At 39.4% G+C, this 18,183-nt stretch overlaps 1 protein-coding gene across 1 annotated transcript in view; it reads right to left on the bottom strand.

The window, feature by feature from the left end:
* Window positions 1-313: 313 nt before the first annotated feature.
* itga6a (integrin, alpha 6a) overlaps window positions 314-18,183 on the bottom strand; it is a 19,041-nt gene continuing 1,171 nt past the window's right edge. Inside the window, exons 2-26 of the mRNA XM_034213441.1 lie at window positions 11,508-11,632; window positions 11,327-11,406; window positions 10,742-11,003; window positions 10,500-10,631; window positions 9,129-9,342; window positions 8,666-8,859; window positions 8,492-8,586; window positions 7,843-7,970; window positions 7,671-7,760; window positions 7,515-7,576; window positions 7,254-7,423; window positions 6,541-6,684; window positions 6,336-6,451; window positions 5,687-5,849; window positions 3,988-4,074; window positions 3,820-3,899; window positions 3,645-3,722; window positions 3,449-3,551; window positions 3,178-3,345; window positions 2,995-3,081; window positions 2,709-2,816; window positions 2,527-2,625; window positions 2,309-2,434; window positions 1,572-1,699; window positions 314-1,126 (exon numbers count right to left, since the gene is read on the bottom strand). Coding sequence (XP_034069332.1) covers window positions 1,592-1,699; window positions 2,309-2,434; window positions 2,527-2,625; window positions 2,709-2,816; window positions 2,995-3,081; window positions 3,178-3,345; window positions 3,449-3,551; window positions 3,645-3,722; window positions 3,820-3,899; window positions 3,988-4,074; window positions 5,687-5,849; window positions 6,336-6,451; window positions 6,541-6,684; window positions 7,254-7,423; window positions 7,515-7,576; window positions 7,671-7,760; window positions 7,843-7,970; window positions 8,492-8,586; window positions 8,666-8,859; window positions 9,129-9,342; window positions 10,500-10,631; window positions 10,742-11,003; window positions 11,327-11,406; window positions 11,508-11,632 — 3,019 coding nt within the window. The 3' untranslated portion in view covers window positions 314-1,126; window positions 1,572-1,591. The remainder of the gene's footprint in view (window positions 1,127-1,571; window positions 1,700-2,308; window positions 2,435-2,526; window positions 2,626-2,708; window positions 2,817-2,994; window positions 3,082-3,177; window positions 3,346-3,448; window positions 3,552-3,644; window positions 3,723-3,819; window positions 3,900-3,987; window positions 4,075-5,686; window positions 5,850-6,335; window positions 6,452-6,540; window positions 6,685-7,253; window positions 7,424-7,514; window positions 7,577-7,670; window positions 7,761-7,842; window positions 7,971-8,491; window positions 8,587-8,665; window positions 8,860-9,128; window positions 9,343-10,499; window positions 10,632-10,741; window positions 11,004-11,326; window positions 11,407-11,507; window positions 11,633-18,183) is intronic.

The raw sequence follows: 18,183 nt of genomic DNA on the forward strand, positions 1-18,183 counted from the left end.
GATTGGCTTTAGATTGACAAAATTCCAAATCCAAATTGCTTTGGAAATCAACTTATCGTTAACACACTTCCACCTTCTTGGGCGTATGGATTTGAGGATTTGTTTTTCTTATATGAAAGCACATATCCTTGGGTTTGAATACAAGCATGCAGACTCACATTGTGATTTTTACTATTTCCCTAAAGCTTGTAGACCTAAACTGATCAATCTGAAAACTAAATACAGATTAATGGAGAATACAAAGATCCTTAGTCAAAGCCCTGGTATCAAGTATAATACTTATATGGCATGAAAAAGAACAGCTGCAATCAGTTTTTTAAGCATTTTTATTATACTTCAACAAAAAAACATTTAATCTATCAAACATACATTTCAGTTGCTTTTCCCCATCTTCCCTTTGGATTCCTCCCATGGAACAAGAAGTGTTATTTCAGTGATGGACCTACAGCACAGTGGATGCCACTACAGTGAAGAACAGAAGTTTTTAAAGAACACCTGCTTGGAGTTTAAGGGTCGTGGTCACATGTGCACTGTTAATTATTGTGAAACGGTAATGTACCTGATTGTCATTCAAGAAAAGGCAGAAGGTACTGAGACATGAAACATTTACATTCACTTGGCACTAAGCTAGCGGTTCCTTCATTGCATAGACTTTCGGCTTTCAGTAAGACAGCACATATAACAGTAGTAAACGTTGCCCTTTACCGGAGAGGACATGTGTAGACTGAGGAAAATGTGGCTGCCTATGATTATTTTTTTATCAAAGATAAATATACAGTGTGCAGAAGTATTCAAATATATACAGAAACTTACAAAACATTTTCATCTTTACAGTGTAAAAAAAATCAAAGACATGGAACGCTTCAGAAAAGAATCCCTGATACAAAATGAACAAAACAACCAACAAAGTTTCAGGTTATACCTGTCTGCAAAAATCATTACCAACTTGAAAATGAGTCACGAGTAACTTCATCATCGATCCAAGTCGTCAGCCCACTGCTTTTTATCAAAGGATCAAGCTTGGCTTTTTCATCTTTATACTCAGGAGGACGTTCCTTTCTGATCCGCACTGCGTGGGTAACGAGGGACGCTGTCCTCCTTGTTTGGAGCGTTTGAAGAATCCACACTGGAAAGGTAGATTAAAAACACAGTGCATCATTCCAACTGGAAGAAATGTCAGAAATATTCATGCACACTGAACAACAAGAGGAGAGATGTGCAGGATGTTAAGCATGCTTTGCAGTTTTTGAACGGTACATTCAACAGCCAAGCAGTAATAGCGATGTCAGCAAAAGCACCTGCAGAGCAGAACATCTGTTAAAAAAGATTAAGCCTGTTGGAATATGCATAGAGCTTTGGCAAAATTCCGAGACACATATTGTACATCAGACTCCTTAATCCCATCTCTATGAAATATTTCACGTATTTTGGGTAAAAGTTTTTTTTGTAATGTAAATCTCTCAGTACAATATGCGTCTGATTGAATCTTTCTGCATGAAGTCAGCTGATTGACTGGAAAGTGAGTACATTAGTTGTTGCTCTGATCACACTCCATGCTGACAGCTGTTTACCCCTGTTCAGAGAGTTTAAATCAGGCCTCAGCAGAGAGTTTGTCTTTGTCAGAGGGCTGAACAAGGATCTCTGCCTTTTGATATGCGGCATCGTATTCGTCTTTAGTTGCTCTCTTGAAGAAACCACACTGAGGGGGGCAAGGGTGAGGATGTGTTAATACAAACTGAATCAATAATAACATTTCTTAACATCACACTTGTCTCATTGACTTAAGTACTACTGTACCTATCTATCTAATATAATATCTGGAGAGTCCAGTGTGGATGCCCAAATGGCTCCTGAAAAACAACTAAATATTTCATCCCAATTTGCAGAACATCTACAGAATAGTGTAACCTATAGGATAACTATACACGTGTTTTTGCTATTATTATAAACACAAACAAAGCATTCAGTCAAGTACTGAAAGTCACATTAGGGTTTAGTCTTGAAATGTCCAAAAAATAATGGTTAAATTAATACTTATTTTGATTGAATATAAATATGTAATTGTATTCATAATAATATTAACACAACAAAGCCAAAAGTCTTACTATTCTTTTAACCAATAACCTGCAAAAAATACAAAACAAGGGGATAACATTCATATTTTAAATTGTCTTTTTACAACTTTGTCATTTATTTTATGGTTATACTACACATGTTCTGATCTGATATCAGTAACAGGCGCAGTATAGTCCTATTCACATCCTGTATCACTTCGATGACATGTGGATGTCACTTCTATGTTTCTCACCTTCCAGAGCAGGAACACCAACAGAGCTAAAATCAAGATGCCTGCCAGCACAGCCACCAGTATGATCCACCAGGGAACTCCAGTAAACTGCGCTACCGCAACTTCAGGGGACACTGCCAGTGTAACCTGCAATGAAACACCAACATAGGAAAAGAGAACAAGTTCAGGTGAGCTAGGACCAAGATAAACAGTTTGTTGTTATCTGTTGAGCTGCTTACATCAGTGTGAGGAGTTTTCAGGATCATGTTCTTAGCCTGAGTCTGAAGGACGAGCGAGGCCCTCACAACGATGTGCATGTTTGGTATAGAGGCGTAATCCTGAGTGAAAAAATACATTCTCAGGTAAAATAGTCATACCAAATCACAGAGGAGAATTATTAAAAACTGATCAAACCTGTTACCTCGATAAAGGTTGAGTTCCAGAGACGAGACCTCAGCTCCACTGTGGTTCCGTCCAGGCCCTGCAGGGGGCAGCGCAGCACCACACACCTGACCCCACTGTCACAGGTCTGTGGGGAAGGGGGATTACATCAATCATAACCTTTTAACAAACCCTTTACTTAAGTTAGTGCTAACCTCACACTGTAAACATACTCAATTTGTCAACATTCTGAAACAAGTGATATATGTCTATTAACATTTTAAAGAATCAATAATGTTTAAATTGTTTAAATAAATTCTACTCACCAAAACCTTTGTCTTGTCTGACAGTGAAGACATTTTATCAACTTTTTTCCTTTCTCCAATTTCACGTTTTGTCCTGGAAAAGGTCTCCTGTAAACACATGTCTTCTAGTTAAATATACTGTTTCCTTTAATGGCTGAATTCTGGCAAAGGTTGATTTCATTATAAAAGTTTTTTAAAACCTACCTGGATTTGTTTGAGAGAGTTGATTTCAGTCTCTGGGGCGCACACGACGTCCTCCGGTCCTGAGGCCGTGACCTTCACCAGGTACAGAAGCCATTTACCGTCTTTGTTCAGTTTGGGCCACTGAATGTTAAGTGAGGCTTTGACAGAAGACTTCCACAAGTTGTTTATCTGAAGGATAAATCAATATGTTACAATTCCATTTAAGAAGAATTTGACAGCAGTGATTAAAATAGAAGATATATAATGGCAGGTCAGTTTAAAAAAAACGTACCCTGAATTTATAAGTAATCAAACTTCCAATCTCTTCCTCCTTCTTCATGGCACTTTCCCCTTTCACAACACCTCCGAAGGAAACCTGATTAGGGCTGGCTTCCCTGATGAAAACAAGCAAAGTCTTTGTTTCACATACTGTTGGAGTCACTGGAGAGTTACTTGTAGTAACAAAAAAAATGGTTTAACACACTTACCCAGTGACCGACAGTGGAAATTCAATGATTACTCTAGCCTTCACTTTGACGGGGACAATATTTTCTTGCACACTAGTCCTGGAGGAAAAAAGAAACAGACAACACAATTAGTTTTATTTAGGTTAATGGCACCTTATATGAAAATACAGGAAAAAAATGTAGCAGCAGTCTTTACGTTTGGAGCTGCAGGTCGATGTCAATCTCTGTTGTGTCAAGAGTCATCGCCGCAGTGTTCAGGATTATGTAAAATGTAGCCTGGTGACAAAAGAAGAAAAAAAACAGTTTCTCACATTTGAAGTACAACAACTAGGTGGCAGGATGAAGATGTGAGACATGGTCGTACCTTAGAGCCTCTCTTAAAAGGATTCCCCAGCTCACAGTCTGCCTGAGAGCCGTTCAGATTGGCTGTACAGATGATCGGCTTCTTCGTCTGCAAAATATCAAAACAAATTATTTAAACATTGAATTTACAGTTACATCAGGAAGGTATTACTTAGAAATCAAAAAGCAATTAGTAGTCATAAATTAATTAGACTACACTGGGTTGTTACATTAATAGTATTTCATGCCAATGGCTGTCAATTGGCTGATTTATGTCCTAAACTATTGAATTCAGTAGTTATCTGTAGTATTTTAACATGCAACCGGTCTACATGTTACTAGTTTAACCAAATGTGTTAACATACAAACATGTTGTATTTATCCAGGTTATCCATTCCTTCTGGCACCAATTTAAATATTGTCTGTAGCAGCAAGTATTCAAACAATTAGTTGAATGTTGCCATTGACAGATGCAACATTTGATCTCATGTGAAATTAGCATAGCACCCACATGGGGTCGCTAGTGCTCCTCTGCACTGTAGGGGTGGAAGTAACCCAAAACAATCTCTCATTACTCTGACAAAGTCGTTTTCTGTGTATTACATATTAGTGAATATAATATTACCCTTCTTATTATTACGTATTTCTTTATCTGAAGTATTGTACTGTGCTACATTTCTAGTCGAATAGGGTTGTTACTTGTTACAGTAATACATCTATTTCATACAGACATTGGTAAAAACGGATTTAATGTCCCACCCGGCCGGCACGCAAGGTGATCCAAATCAAACACACCCATGTTGTTATGGTAACAACAGGTGCATTCTGGGTGTGGCTAACACCGGTAAATATGCTAATATGCTAATATGCTGAATGCTAACATGTTTGTGTTGTGGACTATGGTTGTGAACTGTTGTCTTTGACTGCAGAGGCTAAATGAACTCTTAAATGTTTGAATACTTTTTTTAGGCCGAGTGGACTGACTATATGCACTGAGATGGACGAGCAGACACATTCAACCTGGAGCAGATGAGGAGGATTGTGCTGTGTACAAGACTAAAGGAGGGACATTTGAACCAGTGAGTACAACAACACACTTCCTTTCTAGACAAGGCAGAGTGGTGTGCAGACTGTGCACTATGAATACATGTGGTGCCAAAACTGTGCTGCTCTCAGTTTGCTTTAATGTGGTTAGTGGCTGTTACTGTTTTTATTCTTTATACATGTCGGTATAATGTTTTTTTGTGCTGTTGAAATGTCAGGTTATACGAGGCTTGTTGCACCCATCAAGGTGTTCGTAGCTTGTTAATGTCTTTGTCGGTCAGTTTTGTTCTCTTTTCTGTTAGCCGAAGAAGTCGGTTGTATAATTGATAATCAGGTGTATGCACAGGTTGCAAAATGCCATAGGCCTATATTAAAGGAGGATTTTGTGGTTGTGGGATGGTGACCTGTCAATGCAACCTTTGTGGTCCTAATATGTTCTAACGTTTTTTGGGTCTTCCTTCTGATCATTGTTATCATCCTTGAATACTTTTTGTATTTATCCCCCAGCTCCCTTTGGCTTTCATAAATGGTACACAGTAACATTTACTTAGAGAGGACATTTTAACTGACCTACTTTTTACTTTTATCAAAGTAATTATACTTGCTCCGAGTAAAAATGTCCTGTCATTGACAGTATTTGTAGTTAAGTAGTTCCCTCCATCCCTGGTCATGTTTACCGTAGTAGGCTCTGTCCGGACCCCAGAATATGACAGCGTATTGGGGAAAGTCCCCACCAGCTTTGCCTCATATGCATCATCTTCATTCATGTTGCTGACTGTCACACGCAGAGCCAAGTCCTTCTTCTCGTAATTCAGATGAAACACAGGGACTTTGTTCTTGCTGTAAACAACACAAACATTTCAACTCACTTCAAGTTGAGTGTTTTTGAATAAAAAGCACAAATATATACTGCATGTGAAAGCTGCAGACACAGAACAACATACATGTAGGTAGAGAAATATTAAAATCATGCTTCTTGTGAACTTAAAAGTATATTTTAGCTCTGTACTTCACATCTCTTATTTCATGTGCTGGCAAGTGTTGTACTGTTGCTCTGTCTGCTTGTGATTTGGTTCTGCTTTCATTTCAGTGTTGCTGGAGCACTTAGTCTCCACCATACAGCGTACAGTATATGTAGCCCAAAAAACAAAAGAGCTTTTTGGGGCAAAGCTTGGTGTTAACTCTCATTGTAATTGTCTGTCGAGGCATTGCTTTAACTTTACACTTTAATTGAATTGAAAACATTTTTACTATGGTTGTTTCAAGCATATTTAAGGGATGCATTTTCACCTGATTAAGACAGTTATAGGATCATATTTTACTCACATGGGTAATGGAGGGTACACTTCTAGGTTGCCTTGTTTGTAGAATAATTGGTAGTCCATCTTCAGATTACTCCGGCAAATATTATCACCTCCACATCCCTCTTTTACAAAGTTGACCTGAAATAACAAAACCATAAACAGACTGTGCTCCACTGTGAACATCTTGTCATTATCTCACTAAAAACGGTTGTAGTGTGAATATTTACCTCAATGATTTCTTTGCTCGGTTGAGAGGAGTCTGATATTGGCATGAGTTGGGGTAGGCCGTTTCTTGACTTCTGTCGTTTGGTACCCACAATCTCTGCAGACACCTCAATGGGAATGCTCCGCAGCTTGTCCTTAATGTTGTCCTGTTCACATCACAAACAGACACTTAGTATGGGGCATTGTAGCATCTTTCTTTGTTTTGTTATTTAAGTATACTTTACTACTTTACAATAAGCAGTACTTCACTTTATGCTTTGCTATAGGCACGTTTTGAAATGTAAAATCTTGTCTCTACACCTCAGTGCTGCCTGAGAAGTTCAGCAATTTTAAGGTTGGAAAAATGACAAAATATTCTGTGGCTTTTTCTGTCATTGCAAACCATGTTGCATACATGCAGAAACTGAATTGCTTACCCCCAAAAACACTGCAGCAATTTTAACAACAAATGTGAATGCATGTCACAATTTGTGAACTCATACATAAAGGCTTGATTAACCAATGCATCGATTCATCATTTTGTCATGGTGTCAAAAAGAAGTGAACGTTTTTAGATTTTCTTAAGCATTCATTTGAAATGTGAAAACCCAATGACATTTAGTTTACCATCACATAAGAGAAAGACATCCTCCATAATTGATCAAATACATCGTTATGCTTTAAAAAGCATGTAGTATATGCTTTAAGAAGTTAAAAGTGCTACACGTGTTTTCACCTTTAGTTTGGCTGTTATCTTGATACATGATTTCTGGTTTTGGCCGCGGAGGTCCAAGGTGGCGTTAAACCGGTAGTCTGTCTCAGTGCTGGATTTGTTGAGGAACATCACTCTGGAGGTTAGCCCGTGTTTCCTGCGTTCTCCGTCCGCCTCCACAGAATAGCTGATAGCTGCAGGAGTGAGGAGAGCATGTGTGTAAGAACAACTGAACAAATCTCGGATTTGTAAAATGTACATATATTTTCTAACCAGTTCACTTACTTAGTTTGGGGTTGTACGATGAAGGGTTTCCTTTGTAGGCAAAGCACATGTCCACATCAAAGCTGAGGATAGAACATTTAAAAAATAATTTTAACAGGGGAAGTTTGGATTCTGAGCTCTGTTGAAATGTAAGAATATTAGAAAAACCAAACCTACCAATTGCTGTTTCCACAGGTTTTGATTGTAAGGTCAATTTCCTGTGGAGATATTTTGACATCTCTCCTGATGCTAATGACTGGACGTGCCCTGAAAGAACAGAAGTTAAATTAAGTTATAGTACAAATTATTTGGGTTCAAATTGACTAATAATGTGTAATAATGACAGTACCTGTAGATCAGAGCTGTGTCCGACAGAGAGCCAACCGCCACGTCTGGATACGAGTTACTGTCCAAGTCCATATTCCCAGCCAGAGAATATCCAAAGAGTCGCATGCTGTGCTCTTTCCCTGAGAGGATCTGTAATGGAGGAGGAACAGTTTTAGAAATAATTAGAACTGTTCCGTAATGAAAAAAACACAATAGTACAATTCTACTACTCTAGTATTGGGAACAAAACTGAGTTTCAGACTTTCGACAGTGAGTTCCTCAATAAGTCTAAGTTTTAGAGCAAAAATACTTTATTGAACATCATAAGAAATAACTGTTTGCCCCTTTCCACAGAATTGGATTGAGACTAGTTAATGTCTCTAACATATGAAAAGTTTCTTATAGAGCTCAAACCTGCAATAACTCACTTTTTGAACATTGAACACTGCATTAGAAATGTGTCAGTATTCAAGGGGTAAGCAAATTATTTAGTAAAACATTTTTTTTTTGTATTTTAGGCTTTAATTGCCAGGTGACGATGTAGAAATTAGAAAGAGGGGGTGATTACATGATCCTGGATTCAAACCCAGTTATATGGCATGGTGCTGTAACCAGTGGGCTCAAAAGGCGCTTCAATCACAGACACTTTAAACAAAGCTCTACAAACCGACCTGTGCTGGGCTGGTTTTGATTCCTTCTGCAGAGCCATGATAAATATAGACCCTTCCTGCACCGCCATCATCATATGGAGCTCCGATGGCAATGTCTGTACGAGGGGGAAAAAACTGTTTACTTGACAATTTTAAGAAAATGTAAATTAAGCTAAAAAATGCCAGCGATATTACCTTCATAAGAATCTTGATTGATGTCTCCGATGTTCTCCACCGCCAATCCAAACATTGAGTCTTTGGTCCCGTTCAGGCGGACAGGAGTGATTTTGTCCCACCGTCCCGCCTGGTTGATGTAGACGTAAGCGGCTCCTCCAATGTCTCTGTCCTTCATGTAGAACTGAGGGGCTCCGACAACGATGTCCTGCCATCTAGATGAAAGAAGTGAGGCACATATTTGGAAATGTCATTTAGAATATGACTTCCTAAGTAAACTGTGTGCTACAGAGTATAACCTCTTAAATCTAAATCCACTGATAGCCAAACATGGACATTATACATTAAACAAATAAGATAACATTATAATAAATGGATCTTTTAAGGAAATCAGGTCCTTTTCTAAAATCTCAAAGCTTCAAACATGTTCCTCTGATTAAATATTTTATACTGAAAAAGAGAGAACGTTGAAAACTTTTCCTACCCATCACCGTTCAGGTCCACCACGGTCAGGTCGTATCCGAAGGAGGATGCGAGTCCTGGCCCGTGCAGAATGTGCTCCTCCAGAAGTCTGGCGGAGGCTTCGCTCTCTTTCCTCAGCAGGACCACAGCTCCACTGTGATTGGCTCGGGGTGCTCCAGCCACCACCGTCAGGCCACGCCCCCTGGTGATGCTGTATCCCGAATCGAGGGAGAATCCTAAAGTAACAGAGATGTTATAAGAAACAATTATTTTATACTATAGAGCATTGTTCTTTTCCCCCCTTTTTCTCCCTTATTTGGGATAATGAGTTTCCCACTTTTGCCGTTCCTACTGCTGTCTCCCACTGTGAGGGTGAGGGTGAACACCTGCACAGATTCACAATGTCCTCCCGTCTCTCCACACAGTTTCCTCCCGTTGACTAGTAGGACTTGCTTTCTCAGCAACAAGGACATATCTCTTAACCGAACACGTCCTGCATTTAATGTTTACCGTTTCTGTTGTACCCAACTTTAGCAGCTACACATTTAATCGACTGGTAACAATACTATCAGTTTTTACATTTCTAAGAAAATCTAAAGCTTGACCTACAGGTTTCCTTTTAACTCATTAGTTTTAGATGTGCAAATCAAACTGAGAGTTCCTCTGTATTGTATGATTGTTTCAGATAGGCAGCAAAGAGAGGATAGCTAGCAAGGGGAAAAAGAGAGTGAATCCCCTTTTTTGTGGAATCGAACTGAAAACCTTTCCTCATTCTTGTATCTTTTACTATTCCTTACTTCAAATCCTCACTGAAAACACACCTGTTCACCATGGCCTTCGGACCCTAGTCCTTTCCTGGTCCCCCGGCTTCCTTTATTTTATTTGTTTTGTTTTGTTTGCTCCTCATTGTCTGTTTTGTTGTCTGTCCACCATGTACAGCGACCTTGGGTCCCGTGAAAGGCGCTTTATAAATTCCATTTATTATTATTATTATTGTTATTATTATCATTATTCCAAACAAAGCTGATTCAAAGAGCTGTGTTGCAACAAAAGATTGACTTGTTATAGCAGCAACAACACATGTAGAACTGAAAACGTTAAGGAAGGCTTGGCTCGGGCAATTACTTCGATGCTACTCAATGTTATTCCTGTGTTTGACAAAATGTCTGCTGTGAGAACAGTCTACTAAACTTTAGTCCCACGACCCATCTGTTCATTATTTGTCTTCTTCAGTGAAACTTCACAGATTTTTACACAGTGAACACTGATCTCATACTGCTCAAGCCAAATGTGTGAGAAATGCTTTGACCTACAGAGGAAGTTACCAAAGTGCATCGCTGAACAGGATGCTAGTGACCCCCATACAGCCACATCTGTTTTTTTAGACGCTCACCAAGGTAGCTGTTGGCAGGTACCGGCACGAATTCGGGTCTCAATAGATTTTCATCTCCAACTTCATACGGGCCGTCATCATACACTCCCATCTCCAGCAAAGTGTTGTTCTTTTGCTCCACTCGAACAATACCTGCAGAAATATTTAGTTCAGAATGAAAAAAAACTGAGAGGTAACAACATCTGATACTTTTCAGCAGAATTAGAAACATCCTGTTTTGGTGTGTTTGACTAGTTAGTGACCTTTCCAGTTGTAAGCCCCCGGTGCTCCAAACACAATGTAGTGGTAATCCTTGGTGAAGGTGGCAGCTAAACCCTGCTGGCAGGATCCGAACATCTCGTGTCCCCTGGCTCTGCCCTCACAGAAGTTCCAGTTTCCTCCGTCCTCATCAGAGTTGGAGTCGATGGTCAGGTCCTGGCTCAGGACAAAACAGCGCCCGGTGATGTCCCGCGACTCCTGAGGGGTGTTCCCATACAAGCGCCTCTGATAGCGATGAGCACAAGTCTGAAATGACAGAAAAACCGTTGAAGTCAAGTTCATTCATTAATAAGAGATAACACCAAACCAGGACCGAAGGTTACTTGGAACACTAATTCAGACTCGTAGTTGTTCTGTATATAAAATGTCAGAACATAGTAAAACATTTCCATCCTCAAAGTCCAAGGTGATAGCTTTTTAAAAACGGCTCTTTATTTCAATGCAAAACCCAAAGATGGTTAATGTATAAAGCAGAGAAAAACAGTACAATTGGGAATTGACCTGGCCACAAACAGCGTTTTCTGATGTATTTGCATTAGTTTTTAGTTCAGACGCTCAGTTTGACTCACCACAATCTTCCCCCCCGGCCCCTGGCTCTGCACCGTCACCCCCATCCACTGATTCTCCTTGTTCTCAAAACGCACATCCTCTTTAAAAATGTAGCAAAACAAGAGAAACATGTCAGCACTGTATATTAATACTTGACTTTTGGAAACAGTACAGTGTATCCAGACAGGCAGATGAACTCACCTTCACTATCAAATTGGATGCGCTCACATGTATTGGACTGAGTGATTTCACATTTATAAAGGCCTCCTGTGATGTTGGCTGTCTGTTGTCCCAAAGCTCTGGCTCTGGGTGCTCCTATCAGCAGCCTGAAGGAAAGAAAATACATTCCAACTTTTATTTTCTGAAGCATTTTAAGATTATTGATAGTACTGAGGTTTACTTCTTGATAGGAACATGTCATCACCTTCACCGGCTACACCTTCAGTACGTTTTCTTTCTACATTTCTGAGATGCCGAGCAGCAGCTTGTTGAATTTAGTACATGTATGTGAGAAGATAAACAGCAACTGTGACAGAAATGGCATTTCCTTTCTAGAAAAGTTTGCAGCATTGCCATCTGTCTGTTATGGTATGTTTTGTCAAAGCTGACTTTGTGGCTACTGTTGGTTACGGATTTGGTTTTACTTCCTCACTGTGCCTGTCTGTCAGAGACAAACTGTAGAAAAAAGCCATTGACAGTAAATTTGACATTTGTGTTAGATTGACATTTTCTCCTATTGTATTCATGCAGCTTGCTGTGCTGCACATATTTCTATAACTATAACCGCCAGTAACAACAGGATCTAAGAACAATAGGGTAGATAAGGTTTTTTCTTTGGCCCCCTACTCTCTCTCTGTTTCCTGTCTGTGTCTACTCCGACTACTCTGTCTACTAAAAAGGCAAAATTATGGGCAAAAATGTTATTTGAAAACAATATAAATTAGTGACAAAATTAATGACAGAAGAATGTAAAGGAGTTGCATTTTTTCAATAGTTTCTATGTGAGACATTCTGTTGAATCATATGAAGGAAAACAGGAAACCCCATACCAGGCGCTTCAAGTGAAAGGCATTGTCGGATCAAACCAAGTGTCAAAAACAGGAGATCGTAACATAAACAATAAAATGCTCTGAATCCATATTTTTTAAATGTCAAATGAACACTACATACTAATTCTAAGCAATTATTTTGTTGTCAGGCAGTGTTCACCTCGTAACCATGACTGAATCAGGTATGCTCAACGGCACATCAAGTTTAAAGACCCTGCATGTTGCACACATTTCCAGTGTGTATATAGTATGTTGATTTTCTTTTTAAATACTAATTGCCTAAACAGTATTCTAGGACAGTGGTTCTCAAATGGGGGTACGCGGACCCCTAGGGGTACGTTGGAGTACTGCAGGGGGTACGTGAGATTTATTTGTATGTTAATGGAAAAAAAAGAATTTTAGGAAAAGTAACGAAGTTTGAGCAGTGTGGGTTTTATATTAACAGAGTTATACATATTTCAAAACGCGAAGTGTATTAACTGCAGTGGCCTTCCTGTCACTGAGAATAACAAAGATCCTCAGTGAAGCACAAGCCCATGTTTCTCACTAAATTGTAAGTACAACTTATTACAAAGATCAGTTAAATGCAACTAATGTCGTCTTAGTGTTATTGCATGATGTTAAAATTGGTTTGCCATGAATTTAGTGATGGATTGTAAACATTTGAAATGTAGCATTTAAGTGTTTCTCGGTTACAAGGTTGTTGTTTTAATAAATCAGACACCGATGGTGCAGCACTGTACAGCAGTACCTCTTAATATAGGCATTTCTTCCCTAACAAATTGTTTTTGTGCTGATCAGGGGGTACTTGGCTGAATTTCTTTTTTTCGAAGGGGGTACATTATTTGAAAAAGTTTGAGAATCACTGTTCTAGGACACAGTTAGTCATGTGTAGAGGGACTTTTGGACACAGTGAGAGTCTGGGATGCAGAGCTGTTGTTTATCAATCAGAAGGTTGCTGATTCGATCCCTGGCTCCAGCAGAGAGTATCAGTGTCCTTGAGCAAGACACTGAACTAACAATTGGTTGGCTTCAGTACAGTATATGAATGTGTGTGGTTAACCTCATTTACCTTCAGCTCCGTGTTAGCCCGTAATGACAATTCCTACATCGTCATGTTTTCAAGGTATATTTACCATTTCATCTTCTTTTTTTTTACATTCTATCCCGGAAAATGTACTTCAGAAGAAGAAGAGATTCAGAAGGTGATATTAAAATAAAGAGCACAATGGCCTCTGGTTCATGCATAGATTGTATATTTCCCAGGAGCTATGAGTCAGCATGATCAGCCTGTGACAAGCTGATAGTGTACAAAGAACTGTTGTATTTTGGGATAAGGAACAAAATGTCAGTACGGCACAGTGGACTATTGTCAAAGGAGGGCAAAGGAGCAGTGAGGCAGACAATTTGGAGCTTTTTCAGTCAGTTCAACTCTAAACCCACATCCTCAAACAGCCTCAACAGGCATGAAGAGACAAGCGAGGGTGACAGCCACCACCGGGTGACGCAACGCTTATCTGGTGAAAGGGGTTCCTCAACCTACAACTTGTTATAGACACAGATAATTATCAAAGAAGTCTGTCACGCTATGTGAAAAAACTCAAGGCCCATCATTGTGAATTTAAACCAGGGATATTTTAGCGTTGACAAAAAAAAGGGCTCACGGTAATCTGTAGTTTAAAAAAAAAAAAAGAGGGTAAGAAACTCAATGTCAAAATGTCATCTTTACGTAATTTGGATCTCAATTTAGGAGAACGTTCAGGTGAATGTCACCTCACAAATACATACTTGGGGACAACCGGGACATTCCTGTCTAGACATATTTGTAATTTCAAAATGATGCATTTCATGAGCAAATCCTAAAGCCTGAAATGGGGTGACAACTTGCTGACAGTAACTGTAACTGTAACACTCCCTCAGGTGTCTCTTGCAAGCTCCTTGGTATGTTGCAAGGTGAAGAGGTAAAAACCAAAACGCGGTAATATTTCCTGTCGGTTTCACAGAAAAGTCATACTGAGAAACAAGCTAATTTCCCTCTGACAATTGAAGGCCACTACTTTGTGTGATTCAATTAAAATTCATCTTATCTAGCAATATATTTCTGTTTTTCATTACGTCACTAATAGTTTTGAGTGAACCTCTAAATTGGCAAAACATTTTGTGCTACTTTTTGTGCTATGCTGCGCCTGTAACCCTGAAAATGAAAAATAGTGGATCCGTCAGTCACCAAGGACAGTGTTGATTATTACCCGAAAAACAAAATGCCTGACAAGATACGTAAGATTTTAACAATAGTATTTTAGTAAAATTGTCAAAACTGGACAAATAAGAGTTTTTCACTGTATGAAATTTCCTTTAATGTGAACTGGGGAACAAATACTAAATATGGCACATGTCACACTGATAAGCTGCACTCCCATGTTTGAGTTTACCAATATGTGTAGGAATTTTGTTAAGGGACAGATAGGAAGTCCTCTTCCCCCTTTCCTCCTCCTCTGTGACTCTGCAGTTCCCTCGGTAACCTATTGATCTGTGGGCCGGCCCCGCGGCTCTTCATTTGTTAAACAAGGACTCTTCTGAGGAGGTCTGATGTGAGACTGAAGACCAAACTGCTATTCCTCTCTTTAAACAAAGCCCAGTGAAATGCAAATATGAACAAGAGCCTTTACAAAGTGGACTGTTCAGCTTTAGCTCTACCAACTGCAGGAACATTAGATACATTGACAGCGCTGTTGTTTAAATAAGAGAAATCTAACACTATAATATTTATTATATATTTGTCACTGCAATCTACACAATAAATCATCTATGGACAATCAATTAATTGTTTTAGCAAAAATGCAAAATACTTACTGTTTCGAACTTCCTTAGTCAGGATTTGATGCTTTTCTTTGTCATAGAATATCTTTGGGTTCGGATTGTTAATGTAAAGTAGGGAAATATCTTCAGCTTAACAGCATAGCATCTCTGGAAGGTGACATGTATACAATTTAGCAAGTAACTGAGGGATAACACTAAAATGTACATGCAACGAGCCCGTCTAGTATTTTATCCTGTCTGTTTCCGGCAGAAAGATAAAATAATGCAATGTTTGCTTGCAGATAGATAGATAGATAGATGGATAGATAGATAGATGGATAGATAGAGAGATAGATGGATAGATAGATAGATAGATAGATAGATGGATAGATAGATAGATAGATAGATAGATAGATAGATAGATAGATAAGCATTGCAAACTAGCATCAGTATGTACTCTTTACTGTAAACGCACACTACATCTGCACTGTACAGAGCCTTAATCCAGTATCAGCTTCACTACAGTAGGAAACCCCATCCCATCATGCAGCGTGTTTCAGAGCCGTGTAAATGGGAACACACACTGACTGGTGTGGGTTTACATACAGTGATCTCACTGGCCTGTGTTAACAGATGTGGTCCAGTGCTGCTACAGCTGTGCACTCAAAAGACACAGTGCTGCAGCTGTTCTAACTGTTTCAGTTTACCCACAAACACACACTGATGGTGCTGACCTGTGATTGGCTGGGTACACATCCCAGGAGATATCATGAATATTCAACACAAAGCAATCAATATATAAACTAAAGACACAAGTCTAAAACCAAAACGTAATCGCCCGTTTTATCTGTGTTTATTAACCATATTTGGAGCTACAGTTTGAGTGGAATGTCTCGAGCGAGGATTCACTGATGGGTTTAATCTATCGGGTTACATGTGCACAGATGGCCGTGCATGTCCAGTCAAATACCCGTTTTCTCTGGTTTCATTCAGAGGATGTTATATCCACATCATTAACGCAACCATTATTCATGGCGGGGCACCCACTTGCCTCTTTGCAAGATTATGTTCAGGCTCTTGTTGAAACATGGATATTTCTTCCACTCATCACAAACCAATATATTAAGGAAGACATGACAACACCATTAGGACTGAGAGAGGTTGTGCTGTCCATGAACCCATTAGGGGAACAATGTTGAGAGAGTTGCATGATTTGTTGTAAGCAATGAATAACAAATAACTTTTATCATTAGAATATTAGTTTTTTCTTTATTCCAGTAAAGTGGGGAAGATCAGGCTTTTAGCTCTGAAGGGCAGGGGTCGATAGGGTCGGTGTGGAAGAATGTAATCTATTTAGTCACACGTGTTGAACACAAACACTCAAAAGAACCCTTCTCTTCACATATGATTCATTAAAACCGCATTAATGTAAGCAGTGACAGCCGGTAGAGTTTTACAGCTGCTGGTGAGCATCAGAAAAGTATAAAACAGATGCAGAGTGTGTGACACATCTGTGGCTTCAACGTGCTAACCAGGGCTGTTCATTACCTACTTCTGTGTGCTCTACTGAGCTTTCACTCGACTTGTCTGGCTGATATAATCTCAGGGTCACATGAGGATGTGGAGCTGAGATCATGGCCGAGGAGCTGCTGTCTGTAACAAAACGTGCACGTGGAGCGCTTCTTTACTGAAACAACGACTCAATGCTGTTTCAACCAGGATGTGAGGACGTAGTTGATTATTCAGTAGTCAGAGAATTGACAGAAACGAAAGACTGGTTCATGGTTTCAGTCACTTTTAAAGCATTTATGCCATCTGCTATTTGCCTTCTCTAATGTAAATGTATTTATTTGTTTCTTTCATTGTGTGATCATAATTTGAATGATTTCTCAGTTTGGGGACTTCAGAGAAATACACAACATTTGATAGAGTCACTTCGGGCTTCAGGAGATTTTGACGTTTATTATTTTTATTTTTGCCAGACCAAAACTATAGTTGTTAAGCCTGTAAAACATCAGAGAATAGTTTTAAAAAGGCCTATTTCAAGTTTCACGAGAACCCAAGGTGACGTCTAAAGAATAGTTGTACTGTCCGAGCAAATTCTTAAACTGGGAGCTCTTTTTTTGCATTGTTACATTTAATACTGTTGCAAATGTATTTCCTTCTGTCAAGTCACTATTGCTGCCTTCTATCTATTGTAATACTAATCTAACTTAACAATAACAGAGTGATGCTGTTTGTTCCTGTTCTCAAAAAGCAGCTTTTGCAGATGTTGGCAGATTTCTCTAAACTGTAGCAGCGCCCTCATCAGTTTGTAAGCGAGGTGAATCTTCACCCTCCTCTTACTTTTACTGGGTGAGGAGCAACTATCACACCAGTGTCACATTTCGAGCCCCTGTTAGCTCAACAAATATTACTTTCACTCTCTTTAAACTTGTCATTCAAATGTAAAAGTGCCTTTTTTAAGGATGCAGGCTTCTTGTGTTATGTGTATTGAAAACATTCACTACACCATGAGCTTCTGTTGCACAATAGTCAAAACACTACAATACAATTCCACAAGTTAAACCCAATCCATGTGATCTTTGGGAAATCTCTCCAGGTTCTGTTATCAGGGCTTCTTATCCGTGCTGGGTGTTTCTCAACATGCTGCTGCAGGGTCCTACCTGGCTAACCAGCGGATAACAATGTAGATCTTGCATGCAGCCTCACGCTGGTTGCAGGCTTTGATATGCCACCCCCTCTCACTTTACCCTCGTCACACTATGCGTGCAGGCTGTCCAGACAGGCTCACTACACTGACGTCCGTGCTGCCCCCACAGGGCGTGCCAAAGGAAATGATTGACTGTATACATAGCAGAATCAGGAATCCCTGAAATGCTGCTTTGCAGTTTAACCACTACTCTTCTTTTGGCACAAGCTGAAAACTGAACTCTTGACTGCATCGTTTCTCGTTTCTGCATTTGTCTTTCTGTAACAGGATGCTTATGTTAACTTGCCATTCACATCCTTTCTCAGTATTGTTCATA

The sequence above is a fragment of the Gymnodraco acuticeps genome, unplaced genomic scaffold (genome assembly GCF_902827175.1).
Source record: "Gymnodraco acuticeps unplaced genomic scaffold, fGymAcu1.1, whole genome shotgun sequence".
Taxonomy (NCBI): Eukaryota; Metazoa; Chordata; class Actinopteri; order Perciformes; family Bathydraconidae; genus Gymnodraco; species Gymnodraco acuticeps.